At 39.1% G+C, this 25,891-nt stretch overlaps 1 protein-coding gene across 1 annotated transcript in view; it reads right to left on the reverse strand.

The window, feature by feature from the left end:
* Nucleotides 1-2,668: 2,668 nt before the first annotated feature.
* Nucleotides 2,669-25,891, reverse strand: part of LOC128745147 (protein glass) — a 39,106-nt gene continuing 15,883 nt past the window's right edge. Inside the window, exons 2-5 of the mRNA XM_053842147.1 lie at nucleotides 13,254-13,384; nucleotides 7,766-7,888; nucleotides 2,819-3,901; nucleotides 2,669-2,741 (exon numbers count right to left, since the gene is read on the reverse strand). Of these exons, the coding sequence (XP_053698122.1) occupies nucleotides 2,669-2,741; nucleotides 2,819-3,901; nucleotides 7,766-7,888; nucleotides 13,254-13,384 (1,410 nt within the window). The remainder of the gene's footprint in view (nucleotides 2,742-2,818; nucleotides 3,902-7,765; nucleotides 7,889-13,253; nucleotides 13,385-25,891) is intronic.

The raw sequence follows: 25,891 nt of genomic DNA on the forward strand, positions 1-25,891 counted from the left end.
AACCAAGCATTTTTTATACTTCGATGCTCTTCAGTTAGTGTCTCTCGGATGGCCGAGCGTATTCTGCCCGAACCGTCTTCGAGGTTTGAAGCACCTCCCAGTCAGCATTTTCATATGTATAATTGGATTGCAAATAAGAGGTACGTACTGATATGTATCCAACAAAGTCGTATTCGACACGCAAAAGTCGCTTATCTGTACCATTTTGGAGGCGATATACGCACTGAGGAATAATTTTGATTGATACGCCTATGTAGGTATTTCAATACGATAAGATGCGATTAAGTGCAACCAGCTTGATACAGCTATATGTACAACTTTGTGCTGAAAATCGTAGGTTTGTCAGATACCTACTAGCATTAGGTATAAACGATAGAATATCAACTTTTGCGCGCTTTATTAGGCTTTACTTACGAATCCGAATTTGTTAAGAGATATTTACGATAATTTTCGTACAATGATATAGGAGCTGGTGCTGGCTGGGCAAACTCCCCGGGAGAAGGCAGTGCGTCATCCAGTATTCAATAGTTCTCGCAAATTGCGGGTGATCTAGCTCCCTGATGTTCAGCCAGGGAGGACGACTTTGACGTGTCTGGTATAAGCTATAAGGTATAAGCTTTTGAGCGCATATATAATGCTACTAGCCGATGGTCAGATTCAATATCTGTACCCCATGGGGAACGTATGTTCGTGATGGTAGAGAAGAGCTGGCCATCTATGAGAATGTAGTCAATCTGGTTCATTATACGTTGGTAAGGTGATCTCCAGGTGGCTTTGTTAGAAAAAGGTGCTTCGGATCACCAGGCCTCGGGAAGTTGCAAAGTTTTTAATTCATTGGCCGTAATCGTTCGTGTCGGTGTGCAGCCTGTGGGGTACTATCATCGGTTTATAATTTCCGTCTTACCGACCTGGGTGTTTATATCCCCGAAGACGATCGGTGACCGGTCGTGCGGGTAGTGCATGTTGATGATGCTGTAATTGAAGAAATGGTCTATTTTCAATAGACACATTTTCTCGTTGATCGCCTTCCAATCTATCACGCGATTCTGCATTCTGCCCAATGGTACAAAGTCCGTTCCCAGTTAATAGGTAGTGTCACCGCTCTGGTAAAACTGGGCTTTTCCGCCGCGGATCTTCTCTACTTTGCGACAGATTTTCTGCAGTGCTACGATGCTGAGTTAACAAGGATCAAGCTGCATCCGGTCGCCACCAGCGAAGTTGAGCAATCTGCAATTCTAAGTATCGAGTTTCCATTTGTCATTTTTGTTTCTTCGACCTGGTCGATGTTGCACGTTCTGATCCGTATTTGCTTGAATGCTTGTAGTAGTTTGATTCAGGTAGGTTGCCCTGCTAGGGCCACGATTCCGAGTTTTAGGATGGGGCTGGCACCTTATATTGCTGTTGCAGTTAAAAACCGTAATAATCGACGTGTGGCATTTGGTATTATTCGTGTTCTGTGTGTCGCAACTACGTCGCTGGTGGTGCGCTGTATAGCGCATCAATGTGTGAACACAACGCACCACATGCGACGTAGTTGCGACACGCAAAACAAGAATAAACCCGAATGTCGCACGTCGATTATTACGGTTTTCAACTGCAACAGCAATAGTGCCGAGGCAACACTGTGCCTCCTTGTTTGTACGCCCTGTCGATATACGAACTTAGTTTTCACCGGGGTTGGTTACCCGATCTCCGCTAAGGTTGCTCGTATTCCAGCGGGTACCACGAAGTAGAAGGGATATGAGTTGCTGGATTAGAGGCTAAGGACCATTATGGCATCTATCTTACGCATTACCACCAACTGGGAATACTATTCGAGCAGGATCAATAAATGAAACACGAATTCAAAGTTTAGTGTATTGGATTTCTAAAGTTAGAATAATCATCAGTATTGATTGTTGTCGTTAGTTTTTATTTGCTTAATATTTTTATGAACCACACAAAAAACGATTCATCTTTGCTACCTTTTTGCTAAAACGCGAAACATACAAGACAACAATTACAATTATCCATACGCACTAACGCTGCAAATGTTTTTTCCGTCCGAAGAATTGATAACCTCTTTTCTTCATAGCATATCAATTGATTGCCGTTGTTTGCTTTATTGTTTAAGCTTTATAATTATAATTTCTGTCTACGGTCGACATAAGTTGACTAGAATTAGCGATTAGTGACGATTAGTGTTCACCGATCAAAACTGCTAGAATGGAATGATTGATGCTCACATGGTGAGAAGAAATGGCTAAGCTTAGAATATATTTACAAAGTTGTTTCTAAATAGACTAATATCATCGTACTTGTTGCGCTGCTGTTGATAGTGGTGATATTCTTCGAAATAGGATAACTGATGATGGTGGTGATGATGATGGGATGTCGGTGCGAATGGCTTAAAGTTGAAGGTATTGTACGCAGTAGCAGCGGTCACATTGTTGCTGCAGTTAACCGCACTTCGATCGGACATTGGAAATGAGATGGCGCTGGGGTAAGTCGAAGCAGTGGTCGATGATTGTTGTCCTGTTGTTGCCGCGGATTCTGCAGCGCTCGCCAACGTTGACGTCGTGCGACTGTAGTGATGGTGAGCATTGTTCTGTGCTTGAGCGTATGAATGGCCAAAGATTCCGGGCGGATGTAGCTGCGGAGGAGATGGCGGCATTTGTTTTTGCTGTTGTCATGTTACCAACGCCTGCCCGTTCGTGCCATGAACACGCATGTGTCGATTAAGGTTACCGGACTGGGAAAATCTGTAAACAGTAAAGCGATTACCTCATTGAAGTTGTAATTAAGCTAAATCTCATCCACAGCCGTTAATCTAACTTACCTCAACAAACATAGCTTGCATTGGTATGGCTTTTCACCACTATGTATTCGTAAATGCTTTGTAAGTGTTGAACTATCGCTGAATGCCTTTTTGCACGCACGGCACCGGTATGGTCTTTCGCCAGAGTGGGTGCGCATGTGAGTCGTCACACTAGAGCTCTGCGAAAATCGCCTATCGCAGATAGGACATCGGAACGGTTTCTGACCCGTGTGTGTTCGAATGTGGGCGGCCAAATTTGCAGCCTGACTAAAGCTTTTGCTGCAGTCCGAACATCGATACGGCCGTTCGCCGGAGTGCGTTCGAAGGTGCGTTTTAAGCGTACTAGGCCGGGCGTATGTTTTCCCACATAACCGACAGAGATTGGGTTTGTTGTCTCCAGCTTGGCCATCACTGCCACTACCGTCATCTTCTTCAAAGTTCAAGCCTAGGGATTTTTCAGTTTTCATTTTAAGCTGGAAATCTGTTTGCTCAAATTCTTGGGGGCTCTTTGGTGGAGAATAGTCTGTGCCTGACTGATAGTACGATTTTTGTTGGTGTGACTGGAGGCTGGAGCTTTTAGAGGATTCCAATATTGGCGATAGATTCTGCGTTTGATTTTGTGGCCTAAAGTCCGCTGTGAACGAGTAAGTAGCACCGGCCGGGTACGGCACCGGACTGAGCAGTGGTGGATAGAGTACGTTGACCGAAGACGACGGCGTTTGATGACCCCATTGCACCTGTGGACACTGCATTGGCATTGTTCCATCAGCACCGTAGCCATGCATGGTCATGTTCATGCTTACGTTCACGCTCATGCTTGGATATATTGGCGTCGAATGTTGTGCACAGGACGATTCGTAATAGTTCGAGGGATACGCTGATCCACTCTGAGATTGAGCTTGACTGTAGTGCGAATTGTGATTGTGGTGACTAACGGGCGACAAGAGCATCGGCGGGTGTACAGTGTAAGAAAGAGACGCCTGTGGTGGAGCGAAACTTGGCGATGGAGCTTGCATCGGTTGCGGATCCGGGCTCTGCTTTAAAACGGCATGTTTTAGAGAAAGAAGTACGTCCGCTACGTCGTGCGTTGGTCGTTCGGGCCTGCTGGGAGAGAAGAATGCAGATGATTAGTTCAAATTGAATCAAATATCTTGATTTACTACGAGCACAAGCATAGCAAGTATATACGAGGGCGCCTAAAACGCGGCCCGTGCCGCGTCGGTATCATGGATCATAGTAAATCGAACCAAAATCAGTATGTCACTTGTGGTGATATTGGTCTACCGGATAGTGAGGAGAATCACGCTCCGTAAATCTCCTGCTGCCGTAAAATACCCGACCATGCAACTGTGAGAATAATATGCCGAAAAATCTCGCCAGAACACGCGGTTTTGCATTATCTACAGTGAATCTAGTGAAGTCCTAAAACTTTTAGGCTAAAAGCCACCCTTCCGTCGAGTGTCGATCCCGTACTAAGTTAAGGAACCGCCAAGCATCTGGGGAAAGTTTGTTCCGTTTAAAATCGATCAGTTTTGTAGCTCCCTGGAATAAACCTGGGATTAATAGTCTGCATGCTCAAATCAACATAATTAGAACCCTTACTTACAGGGGCGCATCACATCTTTATTGATTTCAAAGCAGCTTACGATACAGTCGATCGAGACAAGCTATGGCAGATAATGCACGAACACGGTTTTCCGGACAAACTGACGCGACTGATCAGAGCTACATTGGATCGAGTGATGTGTTTCGTATACATCTCTGGGACACTCTCGAGTCTCTTCGAGACGCGGCGAGGGTTGAGACAAGGTGACGGTTTATCTTGCATGCTGTTCAACATCGCTCTGGAGGGGGTGATCCGACGAGCGGGCATCGAAATGAGAGGCACGATTTTTACCAAGAGTAGCCAACTTCCAGGCTTTGCAGATGACTTCGATATTATTGCCAGGATCTTTGCGACGGCGGTGGCAATCTACGCCAGACTGAAAGCGGAGTCTAGGAGAATTGGGTTAAAAATAAATGCGTCGAAGATCAAATACATGAAAGAAAGAGGCTCAAAGGAAACAAACGCGCGTCTCCTACGGACGATAACCGTTGGCTGCGACGAACTAGAAGTGGTAGAGTAGTTCGTGTATTTGGGATCGCTGGTGAACACGGACAACAACACTAGTAAGAAGATCCAGCGGCGCATCGAAGCGGGAAATCGGGCCTACTTTGCCTTTCGTAAAACGCTACTAGTACGCTAGTAGGTACTAAAAACAAAGTTCAATATTTACAAATGATACAATCACATGATAATCACCAATGTAGACCCATGTAAATGAGATCGAATGCGATCTAAAATTTATTATATAAGCGAGATACACTATAACAATATATAAATTCATTACAATAGATATAGATCGATAAAAGGCATACGCCGATCAGTTAAATAATATAGATTGTCCGTATCGTTAGAAGCAAACGGTCGCATCATTTATTTCGAGTGAAGAAGTCCGAGTTCGGAACGTTGAATAATACAGGTCTACAAAAATAAAATTTTTTTCAGATGCATGAGATATTTTAGGTGAATCATATGTTTTTTGGGGTGCTGAATCCAAAATTGATTTTCGTTTTTCTCCATCACGTACAGATTTTTTGCAAATTATGCTTCTTATATGGAAAAGTCGCAAATTAGATGGAAGAATTATTAACACAGATTCGTATTAAAAAACCTAAATAAGATCTTTTTCTGTTATTTCAGTAAATTTTTACTTGATAAATACAGGAAAAATACTACTGAACTGAAATTTTTATCTTTACTCGTTTTTTACCCGCCAACACTGGGTTAATGTACTCAGGTACGCTCACTTACGCAAATTCAACTGCTGTGCCTCACAGAAGTAAAATCTGTAAAAGATATGTAAGAAGCATTTGTAGAGCTGAATATAATCTACAATTTTGTTGAATAGAGTAGAGCATATTTTTTTCATTTATAATAAAGACGGCCTTTAAGCCTTGTTATATAAATAGAACGTTAGTTTGAGCTAAGGATAAAGTTGCAATACTATTACCACGTAAATACAAAAGTAATGGAGTACTTAATTCAGAATGATTGTAGATTGCATTCAGTTCTACAAATGTTTCATACATGACTTTTATCAAATTTGCTTCTATAAGGCAGCACACTCGACTGAGCGCAAGTGGGTGTATTTGAACGCACCAAATTTACTTTAAAATAATATTCTCCATAGTTTCTCCATCGTATATGGTTTTCTTCCAAAACATGGAAGGGTTAACATTAATAAATACAATTCTGATGTAAAACTTAATTTTTTAATGTAATTTACATCCGGGATATTTCTGCTGCTTTATGTCTAAAACCAACTTTCAAGATTATTCAACAAGTATTACATGAAAACGTGACGTGATGGACAATTTTTATTATTTTTTCTGAATTCAGTGGACAAAAATCTATAAGAATCTGTTGAAAAATCCTATGCAGTTTTTTTGATGCAGACCTGTGTAATCAAACGGTTCCTAATCCGTCATTTGGTTTTTGCGATCAAACGTTTTCCGGCAATCCGATTTGTTTCCCGTGGAAGGCGGGAAAGCAAAATCCTGTGGCTGTGCAGTAGGTTAGCTGTAAGCTACTGCCAGCAATTGTGTTTTTTGTGACTGGTCGTCAAGTAAGCCTTCGCATTCCGCATCCCATGCTACGTGCATGATCACTACGATTAGGAAGCATTCGCCGCTGCACGAAGTTGACAATTTATAAAACCATTATTAGACCGGTAGTTATTTATGGGCTTGAAGCCGTGACGCTGCTCACGGAGGACATGTGCGCCCTTGCCGTGTTCGAGTGGAAAGTGCTGCGGACGATATTTGACGGAGTACAAACTGAAAGCGGCGAGTGGCGGAGGCGTATGAATCACGAGCTACAGGCACTGCTTGAGGAGACTCCCATCGTACATCTAGTGAAAGTTAGCAGGCTACGGTGGGCCGGACAGGTCATAAGGATGCCGGACGACAGTGCCACGAAAATAGTCCTCTTCAACAACCCCACTGGCACCAGGAACAGGGGAGCCCAACGTGCACGATGGCTCGACCAGGTCGAAAGCGATTTGTGGCTTGTGAGACGACGACTAGGAAATTGCCGACGAGTGGCCCAAGACCAAGTTGAATGAAGACGAGTGCTTGAAACAGCACGAGACACCCCGGCTCTATGCTGAAGAAGAAGAAGGAGAAGAAGAAGAAGAAGAAGAAGAAGAAGAAGAAGAAGAAGAAGAAGAAGAAGAAGAAGAAGAAGAAGAAGAAGAAGAAGACTTACAGGGGCCTCTGTAGTCGCTCTGTAGTGTAGGGTGTTCTGAAAATGTTGTATGTCTATGAGGCTTCAGAACTGAAAAGTAACAAGCTTTTGATTAAAACAGAAAATAATACAATGGATGGCTGAGTTAAACGGAACGAATTTGCAATGGAGACCGCATAAGATAATTTTTAAAGTTTTCATCTATGCGGAAGCTTCCGAAATGCCATACTGTTGCATGCTTATAGATTCTGAGTGAATGGTTGTGATTTATAAAATTGGGTGAAGAAAAATTGCAGTTCGAAAACAACAAATTATAATTCAGATGTTGGCGCGATATCAAAAAATTTGTATACTTTTGCAAAAATATAATCACTATTCACTACACGAATAGCTGCTTAGTGTGTTTCGAGCCACTCGCTGTATGTCCGAATTTCGGCTAGGCGGTGCTACTAGTTAGAGTCAGTAAGATTGTTGCACTAGCCGCGTAGTTGTCCTGTACTCTAATAGCCAGCTGTGAAGTATGTCGATAAAGAAGGGTCAAGTCTTAGAGAGACGTTTAAGCCTAAGGCTTTGCTTTTACACGATTATGTCGCAGATTAGTATTGCCAACACTAGAGTCCCCGTTTTATTATTAAAAGAATGTAAACGACATATAAATAGCATGATAAAACTAAACTTACTTGTAGCTTGCACCGCACGGTGAGAAAGGAAATAAACTTGGTAGCGGGTCGATATCCAATGGCGGCAGTCCCGGAAATGTGCTCATATCTTCGCTCCAGTAATTGCCTAGGTTTGTCTGTGAGCTGTTATTGAACAGTAAATAAAGGAAAACATAATTATAAACTGCATAGTGGTTCTCACCGAAATAGTCCGAGCTCCATGCAACCAGTAAGTAAGAGACGCCAAGCCAGCCGGGAGGCATGAAATCGATACTAAATCCCTTTAAAATGCGGTGACCAGTTTACGGCCATTGAAATAGATGAAAAATGAAGAAAAACAACATGGTCATTGTGGACAGACGTCTGCCTCCATAAATATGTTCAACTGCAAATCGGTTGGTGAAGCAGTTCTCACGATGCTGCACCCGGCAGCTTTCGAAGCGAAACGTTGTAAAACAGGGAAATACGATCGGCAGATATTGGAGACATGCGGTTTTCATGCAAATTCAAAACATCTTTACTCTTGCATGCCAACTGTTCCAATATAGAAGAATATTTACGTGCACGGTGTTATTGGTCGACCGTTAAATTCTTGAGACAATTTTCCGCATTTTCGATTTTGTCGACGTTTTGTGCTGTTTTCTACTTATTTGAAATTAGCAATTATTCAATTTATTTTTGCGATTGCACCATTTTTCTTACGAAATCGAAGGGTAATGTATAATGACGGTTTAAGTCCACGGCTTTGCTTTCGGCTTTTGTCTTTTTGCGCGGCGAGGTGCTGATTTAATCAGCCTGATTAATATTCCCTAAATTATGCCTAGCATTAGTAAAACCATTTTAACACCATAAGCAGCCTTAAGGTGAAGGTCGTCAGAGTCCAGTTGCTTTTTTACTGATTTCAGTACTTGTTGCCACTATCGTTTTGTTGAGAATAGAGTTGCTAGTAGGTAATAATCTGTTATGAACGATTATGAAACGAAGAATCGCGTATCTATTTTTGCTGTTGAACTAGATCCGACAATAATTCTATCACATAAAATGTTGTTTACGGTGAATTTTATAAGTATACTAGCTGAGTGCCCGATCTTACTCGGGGTATCTTTGTCTCATAGCTACTTGCACATCAGTTATTGTAAGCGAAATGCTTATAATACAAAAATATAACGCTTGTTCCTCTTTTAGACGTTCCTCCCCATTTATCAGCTCCCCCTTTTTTGTCTACCCGGCCATTTACACATCTGTTTTCTTTAGGGAAATCCCTATAAAACCCTATACAGAAAGAGAAACAAAGACATTTATCCTATTTGCATCTTCCGCTAACAATGGCCACCCCACCCATAGGTAATGAATAGTTTTGTTATTGTACATTTCAAAAAAAGAAGAAGGTGCAACAGTGTTTTTTCCATGAATACAAAAAACCTGTCATTCTTTTCATCTCACTTCAAGACAAAACTTGTTTGTAAACAATGTTTTTAGTTTCACCACCAGGAGCAAGCATGCACAAATTATTGGCCGAGCCCACTCTGGAACATGCCACATAAAGTTGACCATGGGAAAAACATGGTGTTCTCAGATCAACTCCACACTGTTTGAATGATTGCCCCTGTGACTCAAATAGAGTCGGCCAGCAACACTTAGCATTAATGGTCGAACACTTTTTATACGGGTCACTTTGATCGGCGCATAATTACACTTGACAGATCTACAGCTGCGAGCATTGCCGTTTAGTGTTTCGTATTTTGATTTTTTCTGTTGTATCTACGGATAAATTTTTACAGTCATGTGGGCGTTACTGCCCCCTTCCTGTCAGCAACCTCCTGTCATCAGCTCCCTCTTTTGTCCCACCGTCACTTAGGGAAGAACCGTCCAGACATTTCGGAGTCATCCCCCTGTTACTCCCCCCTCTTCTGTAAACCCCTTCAGTTCTGATTCCCTGATGTCAAGGAACATGTGTGCCAAGGTTGCTAAAGAACGGTCAAGGCGTTTCGGAGTTATGGCCTTCCCCTATTAGGGACCATACCTCCTGTCAGGGAAACTCCTCCCCTCGTTTTTGTTAACCCCGCAGTGCTGATTTTCTTATGTCAAGGAACATGTGTGCCAAGTTTGATGAATAACCGTCCAGGCATTTCGGACTTCTATCAGGGAGGCTCCCTCCCTCGTTTTTGTTAACCCCCCAGTGCTGATTCTCTTATGCCAAGGAACAATTATGCCAAGTTTGATGAATACCCGTCCAGGAATTTCGGAGTTATGGCTCCCCCTGTTACGAACCCCCCCCCCCTTCCTTTGGTCAACCCCTCAGTGCTGATTCTCTTATATTAAGGAACATGTGTGCCAAGTTTGGCGGAGATCGGTCAAGGCGTTCTGGAGTTAAGGTGGAACATATAAACATTCAAACATATAAACATACTCACGCTCACTTTTATATTTATAGATAGATAGATAGATAGATAGATTTCTTTTGCTCTGTTGCCATATGCTTTGAATTCTATAGAATAAATTACAAACAACTATCTTCGCTATATTTGAACTTGTTAAACAAGTATTTTGAAATTTCCTTTCTTGTAGTTCGGAGCATTCATTTGCTTGGTAGGTTACGGGAGAGTATTTTCAGCCCATGAAGCGATTGCATTTATTTTTTCGGTCTAGGCATATAGGATAATGACACCAGAAATCGCCACTTTTTCAGTCAGCAAACAAGAAAACCGAGATTCATTGCCATCTAGTTCCATATCAATGAGAATTGTTTAGCCTATATTAAACAGAAACATTTTTGCTACGTTTTCAGCATAAAACTTAAGCCCAAATATTTGAAAAAATTATTGTAAATGTAAAATTTGTGATGCATGTTGAGCCACCAGTTTTCGACCCCCAAGACCCAGTTTGCGCCATTTCTGTGCTCCAGTTTTCGCCACCCCCAGAAACATTGTTTGTATCTTGTTATAGTCTAAAAATTCATTAAAAGTTATATTTTTATCCGAAAAATAGAATAAATTTTAAGTCGAATAGTGAAAACAGAATGGGTTTACCTTGAAAATCATCACTGGATCTCGCGATGTGCTTAAGAACGGTGCATTAAAATTCGTGAATGGCGAAAACTGGCTCACGTTTAAATCATTTCAATATGACGACACCAACTAAAAATAATGCCAATTTAAGTTATATAAGGGCTTGAAGTAATATTATATTGGTTCAGTACATCTATGTTTAAATTGAATATCTTATGCTAATTACGTACGGCATTCCAAATATCAATAAAACACTTTTGAACCCCTGGGGTGGCAAAAACTGGTGCCGTTACCCTAGTTCTAGTGAAAGAACAGATGGTTTTTATGTTCTTTTATTAAAAAACATTAGATTACTAACATTTTTGAGAATTTTTGAGAAAACAGAAAACAGGCAAAGTATAAATAATGGCGAAAAAAAGGGAAAATAGATTTAATTTAGAAACAGGCCGAAAATACATTTCCGTTTCCTAGTATGGCCATGCGCAACAAAAGCATACGAGCACAGAGAACAGACTACCAGGTAATTGACAAAAAGTGTGTAAAAGGTTTTTATGTAATCTACGAGTAATCCTTCAATAGAGCACCCCTCGAGCAGTAAGTGGCAAACTAAATCTTGATGTCGCTGCCATCGCTGCTATGTAACTCCAGCACAAAGAAATATTGATAAAGGTACAAGGATGTTTTTTGATGCGTTTGGCAAACTATTTCTGGAGGGCGCTACCGACAGATTTTACACACAAAAAATCGATTACTTCCTTCGAGCCTGTTAATCTGTTCTCTGTGATACGAGTAACTGAAAGAGTAGTAATCTTTTTATCCTTCAAACACGTATTATACTCGCCTCCAAATAAACAAAATTGAAGCTCGTTCAGTCGAGTCCAAAGCACAGAGAACAGATTAATAGGTAATTAACGAAAAGTGTGTAAAAGATTTTTATGTAATCACCGAGTAATCCTTCGATGGAGCACCCCTCGAGCTGTAAGTGGCAAACTAAGGCCCCGTACAGAGTAAACGCGACAGCGACGCGACGCGACTTCGCTCTCATGTTGCTAAATGCACAGTCCTGCTTCGGGCGAAAAAGGGCTGCGCGTATAACTACAGCAAGAAATGTCGCGTCGCGTCGCATGTCGCTTGCACTTTGGCGGTACCCTAAAACTTGATGTCGCTGCCATCGGTGCTATGTAACTGCAGCTCAAAGTAATATTGGTAAAGGTACATGCATATTTTTTGATGCGTTTGGCAAACTATTTCTGGAAGGCGCCACCAGCAGATTTTACACACAAAAAATCGATTACTTTCTTCGAGCCTGTTAGTCTGTTCTCTGTGCCCAAGGTCCAACCGAACATTTCCCAACTAGGGCACGGGAGGGTATTTTTAGCCCATTAAGCGATGGCATCTATTTTTTCGGCCTTTGGCCTAATTCTAGTGGAAGAACAGATGGTTTTGACGTTCTTTGAATAAAAAATAGTAGATTACTTACAGTCTTGAGAAAATCGTTATAACATATTAAAATTGTATGTCGGCAACGTATTTTTATTGGCGAAAGAAGATGCACATAGGCTGAATTTAGAAATCTGCTGAAAATACCCTCCCGTACCCTAATTGGGAAAAAGCTGTTAAAGGGACAGGGAGTCAAGCGATGTGAAATAGTATAGGTGTGGAGCAACGTACCGTTTGTTTGTGTTAGCGGCGCAAATAATGTAAGCAGTAAGAGTGACGTCAATCTCGCACTTTTCTTCTACGGGCATAAAAAAGCATAAAAATTGTGCCGTACAACGGTGTCACTAACACACCTATACTTTTTAGCATATTACGAACACAAACTTGCTGCGTTTGCCGTACCTTTGTAATAGGGTACATAGGGAGTCAAGGGGTCACCTTTACAATGTCCTAAATTCTCCTTATCTACTCCAACGTATCAGATATCGAAAATAACGTCCTGTTTTACATACACAAGCATAACTATTTAGCGTTCAGCAGAAATAAACTTCGTACTTCGATAATGAGTAGGATCATGGATTTATATGAATATAATTACAATTATTTTTACATGATCAGATATAGTTAGTTAGTAGTAATTATTTTCTACTATGCGTTATAATTATACATAGCTGTTGGAAATCTTTTGATCAAACTCATCCATTCCATATACTGTATATATATTGCTGTTTGTATTTAAAACTGGATTGTTCAAATGTGCGCAATCGTTGAGAAATGTTTAACTAAATACGTTAAATTGTTTCTGTGTGTTTGGCGCTCTTTTGTGTTATATCCCTCAGAATAAGTGCGCCAATGACACCAGAACAATTCAAAGTAAAATTGCGCTTTTGCGGAGACCAGCGTTGACTGCAGACAGCAATATAAATCGGAAACAGTGTCGAGAACAGTAGGCCGAATGTAAAACATTTACAACTTCACCGGCTGGCTGGCTGAACCATCGGAGGCAACGGTTTTTTGCATATTATTTTCACAACATGTCTGTTTACTATCATTATATTTACCTGAGCGCACCGTTGTGGTCGAGACAGTTTCCGCAATCGACGAAATCCGATCCGGGCAGGCCTGGCAATGGTAAAGATGTGCTCTCCTGACAGTTAGAACAGCCGCTCCCGCCACAAGAAGATGGACATTCCTGTGGTAGTATTATGCAAAAACGATGACATTTATTATTCTGGATTCATGCACAGCAAAATTATGCTGCAGATTGCCAGGAAATTGAATGTGTTTTGGATTACTGTTGATTGACTTACAAAAGTTCTACATATATTTGACTAAACATTTTTTTACATTTCTCGGACCATTTAAGAAACAGGAGAAAACGTTACTTGAGTCTATTGAAGAAGTTTTACTTTGAGATTCTCACTACTGTGTTACCTGACTCACTGCGAATATGCGTTGTGTTCGCGGGATCGTGTTGGTTCGAAAGGTTTCCAGAAATATCGCCCTTGTATCGAAAATATCGTTAATTTTGATCACTAAAAATAACGTGCTTAAACGTTATATTTCAAGTGCCAGTAGTACGCAATAATTGTATTGTGAAACTGAATTGTTATCTATGCAACTTTTTACACGGGTAGAAATTTGATCTCCAAAACGAGCAAAATGACTCATGATTCCCGGTTTCTAGCTCATGATTTATGAAAATACACCATGAATAAAAATCATGATATCACGAGCTTCTTGCAGTACAACACAACGCAAAACTATGAACTATTATGCATGATTTTGTGCTGTCTGATACGGCAGTTCAGTCATGATTTGACATGAATTCATATTTCATGATTTCATGATTTCATTCATGGCATCAGAATCAAATTTCTTTCCGTGTACAAGTTAAATGCAATAACAAAAGCACAACTTATAAAAAATCGTTTTTTATCGACATTAGCTGCATAAGTGTTATAAACGAATAAAACGAATGATTACGTTTTATTTCAATAACACGTATATTCGCAGTGAGTCAGGTAAAACAGTCGATTCGCCTAACAGTTGATTGGTCGATTCGCCTAAAAAACGTAAAAATTGTGAGTCTCTGGCATAAAAACCTACGTCACGGAATACTTATGCATACCCAAGTAACAATCCAATAGCAAATTGGTCTTATGCATTCTTATAGTAGTTTTATCAGAGCATTGCAAAGTCTATCAGGTTTTATAATGTTTTTCCTCAAGTGAATGTTATCTTATTTAATTAACATTTCTGAAGTATGATTGAAGGAGACTTGGAGAAACACGCATAAAACTGAAATATCAATAAGTGTAATTCACCTTATAAGTGGTTTTAAAGGATACTTGATTTCTGCTCAAAAACGACGCTCCTTAAAACCTAGCAATAGTTTTGACAAAAATTTATGACATTCTTCTGCAAGATTGGTTTGTCTTAACAATGCTACCATAAAACCGTATATTCTTGTAAGAGAAATCATACTCTGAAGAAAGAACATTCGAGCGTAAACAACTGATCTGTCAAAATGGGCATCTGGACCAGGAGAAAATTGAACAAATATGGATCTTTTAATCGAAACTTTAGCAAGATTTCATATGAAAAATCAGCGAAATCAAAAAACAATGAAGATTTCCAAATGAGCTGATGAAGGACTATGCCGGTGATGATGCATTAATGGTAGATTTGTATGTTATTAGAAAATTTGGTTCGATTGTTTTTTGGCGGATGCGGTGCCGGTGCCGGTTTGTAGAGTTGTTTGTATTTTTTAAAATGAAGGTTTAAAGGTCATTAGCCGGTGTTGGGAAAATGTTCGAAGGGGTTGAAGCAGTTGAAGCATATTTTTTTTAAAGACGTTTGTAACGACAAAGTATATAAAAAATTTTGCAGATTAAACTTTACGCATGAAACTGCCGTGCAGCCCTCTTTTAATTTTTAAAATCAATTTATATGGGTAATCATAATGACTGCTGTACTTAAAAAATAATTAAACTCAATATAAGTAGGTGAACCTCCAGCACAAAAAACGTCTTACATTGTTACTTTGTTGACGTTTTCTTTGTTTATACGAGAATGATTATCTTGTAAAAAACTTGGTCCCCTTAAGTAATCCAAACAATTCTTGTTCAAGCACAACTTGTCTTCGTCAAGAATACAATAAGTATAGATGATCTTATCGCCTTCTTGAAAATTTTTTCTTTGTCTTGTGCAAGAAATGTTAGTCTAATAAGCGCTTTCAGGTTGATTTAGATAAAACCATTGAAAAAATGACGAACAGGACTGTTTTGATTACTTTTGAAATTCTAGCCAATTGCTTATGGGCGTTTATAAATATGTTGTTATGTAATACCATAAGTGATCTTATATTTTTAAATAAATGTTCGGACATTTAAAAGACTTTTTGCCGCAATTTGTTAAAAATTTGGTATCTATCAACTTCTTCATGAAATTATTGAATTTTTTTTATTAATTTAATTTTTTACTAATCTAGCGAAAATAACCGGCGCGTTAAAATTTTCTAACTTTCATGTCACAAAACATCGACAAACTGAGCGTGACATGAAAAATTTCTCATTGATTGACAACAAAGCAGCTGCTTTTATTTTCAATTTTCATTTATATCCATTTTGGAAAAGCAATATCTATGAATGCTTTTTCTCTTATAGCTTTTAGTCAATTTAAAAAAATTAAGACTGTGAAAAGAGTATGATGTCTTGCAAGCGTTCTTTGAGACGACAACCATAAAATCATCAACACTTGTGGTGGTTTTCTTTTAGTTTCAACCGACTCTTGGAAGTCACTATAAATACATATCGATAAGAATTACAAGTTTTAAAAGGACCTTTAGAAATATTCTTGAGAACCTTCTTTAGTGTGGGCCTCCCCAGATTTATAAGGGTTTTATGGCTGTTTTATCGCAGATTTGTAGAATTGCAAGTTTTATATTCGGTTTTAAGGAGCAAATGCTGGAAACCTCTTCAAGTGCATCTTAAAATTGAATTTGTTACTTGGGTAGTCATCCCAAGTAACAATGCTAGTTTTATTACGTACTTATGACGGCTCTAGTGCTCAAAATTAATCATAAAAACCGCAATAAGAGGGTAAGAAAACTCAAATTGTTACTTGGGATGCTCCCTTCTTAGAGTCAGATTTAACAGACGTTAAGACGGTATTCACCTATCTTTAGTTAAACCAAAATGGAACTTTTACGTCCAAATGAATATGTACATATATAATTTTTCGTGCGAGGTACAAGGATATTCAACATCTAATAAAATGTGTATCTCCTGTACATCACAAGTTGTACATTAATTTCTTTATTTCTTCGACATCATCTGACATTGCTGTCTTGATGAGAGAACGATGGGGAAAAGCCTTTGTATATGAACCTGGCAACAGGCTCACATACAACGCGTAAAAACCCCACATCTTTTCACATAATACAACAAAATTTACGGAAGACATTAATATAACAGATATAATATAACAAATATGCGTCCTTCCACCTTGAGCTGCTATCCACTCCTAACTGAAGATTCCAAAGTGCGTCGTTTCAATCTGTTTTTGAAAGCCGATGCCGAGATAGTGTAGTCGAAAAGATCGTAGGCTTCGTTGAACTGCCGAGAGATCGAGATAATCGGTTCGTTACGTCTGTAGTCCGTTCTCCGGAACTCCAGTCTCAGCAGGTCTCTCCGGCGTAAAGAGATTGATGGCACGTTGATATTTAATTTGTTTAGAATGTTAGGTGCATCAATGGCGCCCAACAACAGTTTTCCGGCAAATATTGCTCTGATGGAGTCACGTCTGCTGCGTAGAGTAACTATTCCCAGCAATCTACACCGGACATCGTATGAAGGCATGTTGGCTACGTTATTCCACGGAAGCAGTCTGAGGGCAAATCTTGTGAACTTCTTCTGGACAGCTTCAATTCGGGCAATCCAAAAGTCCATATAGGGACTCCATATTAGACAACCAGACTCGAGGGATGATCGCACAAGCGAGAAATATAATGATCGCAAGCTGTGTGGATCCGTGAAGTCTTTCGTTGTCCGCATGATGAATCCTAGATTGCGATTTGCTTTTGCAATCATACTAGAACAATGATCGCGAAAAGTGAGACGCGTATCCAAGATAACTCCCAGATCCTTCACAGTATCTACACGCTCTAACTGAGTACCACAGATGTGGTAATTCCATGTGATCGGTGCGGTTTTACGGCTAAACGAAATTATAGAACATTTTTGAGCGCTAATCGTCATGCGATTTCTCAGGCACCAGTCTTGAAAATAATCGATCATCCGCTGAAGTTCCTTGCAGTCCTCGACGCTCCGTATAGTGATGTATATCTTCAGATGAGATAGTACCCGATGATTCAACTATTGTTGATATTGATTACGACTTGATCAGCGATGAGAAACCATAAGTTATTCTCAACATTGACATAATAATGACATAGACTAAAAATACATCCAACCAGATTGAACTTAAAACCATATTCTTTCTCTTCAGCCAAAGTGAACTAGGTACTTCCATATTAAAACTAAAAGTCAATTATTCCGATAATAATATCCTATTTTACAGATATTCATATCTCAGGGCATTGAAGACAATCATGTGCTTTTGAAAAGTTGAAATAAAAACAATTCAATAATTCATTATATTAAGACTCGAATGTGTCGAGAAACTCAAAATCGTCATTTGAAGTGGTTTCAAGGTCAAAATATCGCAGGTTTTATATTTCATACGCTCAGTTTCAAACAAACAAATTACAAAGTTGTTTAGGTATACATATTTCTGATCGAATTTTGTGATAGACTTTACATATATATACCATTTTACACTTCAGACAGACATTTTTATGCGTTTTGGAGACAAAGTTTTTTTCGCCTTCAACTTTTTCAACTTTCAAGCTTTTCAACTTTTTTCCGTCATTTATCACAACTTAGCACTGTTGAAAATACAGATGAAATAACAAAAACTGACAGACTATTGATCAAACTCGTGATTTTTTAGTCATGAGTCATGACCTTGAAATGCGGTCAGGCATATATTAATATTTTTTTTTGAAACGATGATTCTACAATTGATGAAGAGACGGTAAGGGAAAGTGATGAAGGATTTTTTTCCGGGAATGAAGGGGAAGGGTGGAAAGGAAGGGGGGGGGGGTAATAGGTAGCTATGCTTAACAAGTTGTCGTTGTGACTCCTATCTTTTGTCCAATGCTGGAAGGTGCATGGGTCGAACCAAGCTATAATCAGAGATTAGAACCGGATTTGAACCCACAACACCTGCCTAGGCGTGTGGCTCGCTGGTACCCGTGTACCTTTGAACCAGCGCCTCTATGGCTCATAAACAACCATAATTTGTTAATTTATATTGAAAAATACTATGCACATGCAAGATTTACGGTTCAAAAACCGTATGACAACTTGAACTTATTATACCTTAAAACAAAAATCAGGCAGTTGAACTCAAAATCATTCGGAATGCAAAGTTCAAGTGTTTTGTGGAAAACAATTAAAAATTGCTTTTATTTGTATTCAAAAAACGGTTGATACACATCGCTGTAATCTTGACTTTTCCAGCAAAATACTATTAAATGCCATAGCGTCATTGACTATCAATATGGAAATAACAGATCATAAATAAACCAACACCTCGTGTTTTCGTCTTAACCTTCAATGAGGTCAGACATAATTAAATTTTTATAACGGTAATTTTTTACAATTCACGTTACAAAAATTTAATTATATGCCTGATCTCATTGAAGGTCAAAATAAAAACACGAGATTGATCTATTCCATAGAAAAGCAGCAGCCTTTCACCCGAACCCGCGTTCTGAATCGCAGTTAACACCAGTGTTGCCACATATTTATCTGTACTGGAAGGCGCAAAAATCTTTTTCATCTGTACTTTTTCTTCCAGAAATCTGTACCAAAATCCGTACCATTAAAATTATTTATTGTATAGAAAAATTTGGTTTGATAGCATTAAAAAATGCACGAGTCTCAAATCATTTATTGTTTGATAATGTTTGCACATATTTCTGCTAAACTTAGTTATAAATACGTTTTGTTTTGTTTTCATTCATACTAAGAATTGCTTCTCTATTGATTTCAAGAAACAGCACTTAGAAAAAAGTATGAGTTTTTGTCACTTTTTGCAAAAATCTGTAATCTGTACCGTACAGAATCTGTACCAAAAAATTCGAAAAAATCTGTACTTTTCCAGATAAATCTGTACATGTGGCAACACTGGTTAACACACTAACGGACGAGCAGCGTTACGTGCATAGTTTCGTCGTCCCGGTTAGTAAACAAGTTCGATTAAACTTCTCGTCTTTTTACAGGCTGATAAAATGTAGGTGATCTTATGTAGAATTTTCCGGCGAGTCGCGTGGTGACCACCATTTGGCACATTTTCCTCTATTTTTAACATTTTTAACACCATTTTTTAAGAAAACAAAACTTAGTTTTTTGACGTGATACTGGGACTGGGTAGCACTTTGTGAAAACGAAAATAGAAGTGTAACGTTTGAATGAAAGATTTTAAATGTTTACAACTACTAAACTACTGAACGAAACTGAACAGTTTATTTATCGTTGGATGGATAAAATGACCAGTAATTTTATGGGGGGATAAACGAGCAATTTCAGGGAAGGTGTAAGACTTGGGGGGGGGGGGGGGGTGGACTCCTACACAAATGAGACATAAATTTCCTCATAACTCGAGAACTAATCAAGCAAATGAAACCAAATCTGGCATGTGGGGGTTTCAGACGGCAGGATTGTTTTCTATGGTGTACTTAGACCCCTTCCCCTTCTAGGTGGGGGGGGGGCTCCCAAACAAATGATATACAAATTCCTTCATAAATCTAGAATTAATCAAGCAAATGGAACAAAATTTGGCATTTGGCAGTTTCACAAGGCAAGAATTTTTTCTATGGTGAATTGAGACCTCTCCTCTCTTTAGGAGGGGGGGCTCCCCTACAAATAATATACAAATTTTCTCAAAACTCGAGCTAAACTCGAGCATAACTAATCAAGCAAAAGGGACTAAATTTGGCATGTGGGGGTTTAAGAAGGTAGGATTTTTTCTATGGTGTACTGAGACCCCTTCCCCTTCTAGGAGGGGGGGGCTCCCATACAAATAATCTACAAATTTCTTCATAACTCGAGAACTTATCAATCAAAAGGAATCAAATTATGCATGTGGGAGTTTTTGGAGGTAACAATTTTTTCTATGGTGTACTGAGACCCTTCTAAGAGGGGGAGGGGGTCCTATGCAAATGAAACACAAATTTTCTCATAACTCGAGAACTAATTAAGCACATGGAACCAAATTTGGCATGTGGGGATTTTTGAAAGCAGGAATTTTTTGACGTAGGACTACGTCTTTGTTTACTATACTGGGACTGGGTAGCACTTTAAGAAAACGAAAATAGAAGTGTAACGTTTTAATGAAAGATTTCAAATGCTAATAACTACTAAACTACTGAACGAAACTGAACAATTTATATGTCGTTGGATAGATAAAATGACCAGCAATTTTATAGGGGGTAAGAGAGCAATTTTAAGGAGGGCGTAAGAGGAGGGGGGGGGGTTCCTATACAAATGAAACACAAATTTCCTCAAAACTCGAGAACTAATCAAGCAACTGGAACTAAATTTGGCATGTGGTAGTTTTTGGAGGCCTGAATTTATTTTGAATTTATTTATTTTATGGTGGTTTGAGACCCCTCACCCCTGTGGTAGGAGGATAATGACTCTCATACAAATAAAACAGAAATTGATCATTCATATTCATATTTTCAAAGCCACCATTGCATTAAATGAAGAATTGAATCTGAATATTTCGCTCTTCTCTTTCTCATTCACTTAAACAATGGCACTCACAGATTCTTCGTCTTACGTCACCCTTTCGTACAACCCTTAGGGCTGTATACCGTGTAGTTTTTCTACAGTGAATTAAGACCTTTGTCTTTAAGAAGGGGGATCCCATACAAGCGATTTTTAAAAGAAATCTTCTATGTCTCAATGGTTGCAGGCGTTGTACTTATGAACCCCCGTCCATGTGTTTTTAAAGCCACCATTGCATTCAATGAAGAATTGAATCTGAATATTTCGCTCTCTTTCAAACATTCACTTAAACAATGGCACTCATAGATTCTTATAAACATACATATGCCAGAAATGCAGTTTACGTTAGTCTTTGATCTAATGATCTGATATAGTCCTACGTCACCATTCAAACAACCCTTAGGGCTGTATACCTTGTAGTTTTTTTTTGTATTAAGTTTAGTTTAGATTAAGTTTAGAGCACATTGATTTTTTGTGGCTGATCGACCATTACCAAACCGACCATAATTAACGGTGAAGTTAGTCTGTGGGTGAAGTATCAATCATGGGGTCAATGTTTCACCAGTAGAACTGGACTGCTTTCTTTCAAACATGATTGCATTATTTTCCCATCGATGAGGATTTCGCTGATAGTCGTGTTATTACTCGGGTCATTAAATCTTCTTCAAAAGTGGTGGTTCCTGTCAAAGTATCCACTGAAGCTGCAAGTGTCTATAAATCTGACATTGCAAACTTTTCCCGCGTAAAATATTTGTTACTTTCTGGAAACTAGTCTATTATTTTTTCTAAGAGTTCAGGATGGTGAGCTCTTTCCGGACTTTGTTTAGCCAGTTCATATTTTGAAGAAGACAATTATTTTAATCTATCTTCAAAGAGTAAATGGTCGCTCTCGAGAACTAAATTCAATATTACTTTACGATTTGTCTTGTCTTGATTGCGTTAATGACGGCTTGGTCCATTGGCTGGCATTCGAATGTCACAGTCGGTGGCAGGTAGTCTAAAAAGTGACGTCAATGCAATGTTTTAGGTTAGGCTGTATGGCATTGATTCGGATGTACCTGTATCAATTCATCGTCGGATTCGAAGTTGTCACTGCCATTGTAATGTGCGGTGCACAACTAGCCATCGGGCCATCGGTAATAAGTCTTGCTGTGCAAAAAAATCAGAGGGGTTGTGTACAAGACACGACCGCACATATAAGTGACGCAGGACTACATAAGTCTCTTTATAATGATAGTAGCATGTATTATTCATGCATGTATTATTCATTATTCATGCTTGTAATCATTCGATTCTTCATGTATACATGCTCTATGCAACATATATACATGCTACATGCGTTGTATGTAACATTTATCAAAGTAGTACATTGCATACGTTCAATTCTCAAAAGATTGTGCATTTGAAAATTTAACAAAATCAAGAACACAAACTATTGCTTTCCTGTTACCTTACTGAAATTAAAGATTGTTTTTATTACCCATGGTTCCCACGTTGAAGGGATTTTACCAATTCAATCCTATTTTATCAACAGCACATCTTTTCACTGCACTTCTAATGAAACGGCAAGCATGCGTACTCACAGAGTCGTATTATAACCGAACACTACAGCTGTAGGACATTTTTCCAACACAGATCGCGTTCGTAAGAAATCTGTTGGCACGAGGGGGCTTTGTCACTCTTTCTGGCGTACTTCCCAAGCAAGGACATCAAAATGGTCTAGGTTGAACCGCGGTGTTAAGAAATCTTGTTGAAATAAGGAAACTTGGTCACTTGTTTTGGCTTACTTCCCAAGCACAGATATCGAATTGGTACAGGTTTAGATCATCACATAGAATCTTCCAACCAATCACGAAGCAAGCGAGAATTCTGGTAAAGCATAGGTTCATTATTTTCAATTTTTCAATAGTTCAACATCAAGAACACATACTTTTCCTCATTTGGGTCAATTCTTAGAAGATTTTCCGATCGATTGGTGTAAGAATATTTAAAATCGATCGGAAAACCGCTGAGTTATTAGCGCTCAAAACCTTTCATTTTTCGTGACGCTCGCATTTTTCGATTTTTTGGAATGACACCCTATCTCAAAACTTGCCGTAAGACGTAGTCTTACGTCAAAAAACCTCATACAGACGGAACAAACTGTTCGTAGAATCAAGAGTGGAATAGTTGCCTTGTCATCCATGCTTTTTTCGAACGGTAGTACTCCATCGGAAGTTAGTCCTTATTAGGGAGCGAATAGGGAGCGTGACATGACAGCTGTTCCAATAAACAAAAGCTTTAGTTTGTTGGAACCGTCAGCGAGGCTGCATGGCATAAATGTATAATGCGTTTTGTTAATTTTTCGTCTATAAGTTTATTTTTCATTAAATGTTACTATGCTTGGTGATGTCAGCAACTACGGGAAAATAGCAGATGCATCCGCGTTATTTCGTGATGCTTTGAGTTGCATTTTGTCAATCTTTTGTGAAAACAGGTTTAAATTTAAAATAAGCAGGTAAATCAGTGGAGACCTTTTCCTCGACAACATGCTTCATGCGCAAGGCAAAACGTTCTTTACGATGCTATGCCCATCCTTCCGAAAAAATGAAAGTTTGATTTACATAAACACCGTGTTCTCCAAGCTCGGCCTTAAATCGTAGAACGTCGGATGTTACGATAATTCCTTCGTCGTGTTGTTGCAGAATCCATATGTACAGAGCTTTTTCTAGCAATGGTAAGTCTGGCTCCTTCCAGAATGGTTTACACTGGCACTTGTAAATTTAATGAAGGAGAAAAGAGCAGCTCTGAAGCTCTGCGCCGGTCTCCTTCAAACGGAAACCTGTTAAAGTGCAAACAAATACTAAGAACGTTTAGGGTCACTCATAGGGTATCATGTTTACATCGCAGACATGCAATTTCGTTTGAAAAGTGACCTCAAAGCGTTTTGGAAATTTGTGAACAGCAGAAGAAAGAGCTCCGACGTTCCGGATTGTGTCGGTTACAAGGGTGTCACATCTAGTGATGTTCAATCATCAACAGAACTTTTCGCGGATTTTTTTGAAAGTGTTTTTACTGAAGCAACGGGCAGCATCACCGAAATGTCCGTTGATAGTGACAATTCTTGTGTGGAAAACGGTATTCGCGAGCTCGATGTCAATAAGTCTGCAGGACCTGATATGCTAACAAATAGAATCTTAAAACAGTTTTGACTAGAATTTGTGGTGCCTCTTACACGCTTGTTCAATGTGTCCCTACCTTGCGGCCATTTTACGGGGATCTCGCACATCACTCTGATGCATAAAAAAGGGGTTAAAGCCTAAAGTTCATGTGGAAAATTACCGTGGAGTTGCTATTCAATCGGCTATTCCGAAGCTTTTTGAGTCGTTAGTTTACAATCGCCTTTACGATAATGTGAGTAGCCGTATCTCTCCTGCGCAACACGGATTCCTGAAGAAAAAATCTGTTATTACAAACCTTTGTGAATTCAGTTCTACAGTTGCAGATTACATTTCAAAAGGGTTTCAGGTGGATTGTATATATACAGATATGAGCAAAGCATTTGATGCTGTCGACATTAATAGTATCTTGAAGGCGGTTAAAGATTTTGGCATTCGCTGTACAACTGGGTAAAATCGTACCTCAAGTATAGAGTACAATTTGTAAAAATGCGTGGCTACAAATCTCGTTCGTTTACTGTGCACTTAGGAGTACCACTAGGCAGTCATTTAGGACCGTTGCTATTCGTGCTTCTGATAAACAAATTTGCGATGTATATAAGAAACTCAGTCGCTTATGAAGAATGCAAAAATCATCATGAGCTAGGTTACCACCACATTCACATTCGAATGAAAGTGAACGAATCTTCATTCGACGTTCATGGAATATACAGACCGCCTTCTTTTGACTGTACAACTCTTTGGGCAAAATTAGAAGGAATGTTATCAGTCGAAAGATCAAATTCATCTTCAGTTATTGTTGGAGATATCAATATACCTGTGAATCTGATAAATAACAATGTAACGCGGGAATATGTAGACCTCCTAAATTGTTACAACTTTACAGTAACAAACACGATCCCCACAAGGCCTGTTAGCAACAACATATTGGACCATGTGATATGCTCAGAATCTGTAAATGAAGTTGTTAACGAAACGATCGCAAATGACCTTAGCGATCATAACATGATCTTATCAACGTTTAAATTAGAGAAAACTGTTGAAATTCGAAATCTCGAAAAGATTATAGTAAATCAAAGTAGGCTGCATGAAGCATTCCAGATCGTTACCCAATCTATTCCACAAGGAACAGCAGTAGATCGTTTAATGTATGTGATAGATTCGTATACCAAACTTAAGGACCAATATTCCAAGAAAGTGTCAGTCAAAGCAAGAATCAAAGGCTACTGCCCGTGGATGTCGTTCGACCTTTGGAAGCTGATTCGTATGAAACAGAATATCTTAGCAAGTTGTAGACGAAGGCCATTGGATAGTCAACCACGAGAACTCCTAAATCACATTTCAAAGAAAGTCCAGCAAGTAAAAAATGAATCTAAGAAGAGATATTATGAACGTTTATTTTGTGAGACCAATTCAAAGGAACTTTGGAAAAACGTTAATCAAATCATGGGACGCACAAAGGGAGATCTTGGTAAAATTGAACTGCTAATAAATGGACAGTCAACATCCGATAGTACAGCTGTCGCCAATTCCTTCGTAGAATTCTTCAGTACGGTTGGACCCCAGCTTGCATCAACTATTCGTAGCAATAAGGATATAAACAAGTATAACACACTCACTCCCGTAAATGCTTCCATTTTTCTGCGACCAACGACAGCCCAAGAAGTAATACCTCTGATA

The sequence above is a fragment of the Sabethes cyaneus genome, chromosome 1 (genome assembly GCF_943734655.1).
Source record: "Sabethes cyaneus chromosome 1, idSabCyanKW18_F2, whole genome shotgun sequence".
In the NCBI taxonomy this organism is placed as follows: domain Eukaryota; kingdom Metazoa; phylum Arthropoda; class Insecta; order Diptera; family Culicidae; genus Sabethes; species Sabethes cyaneus.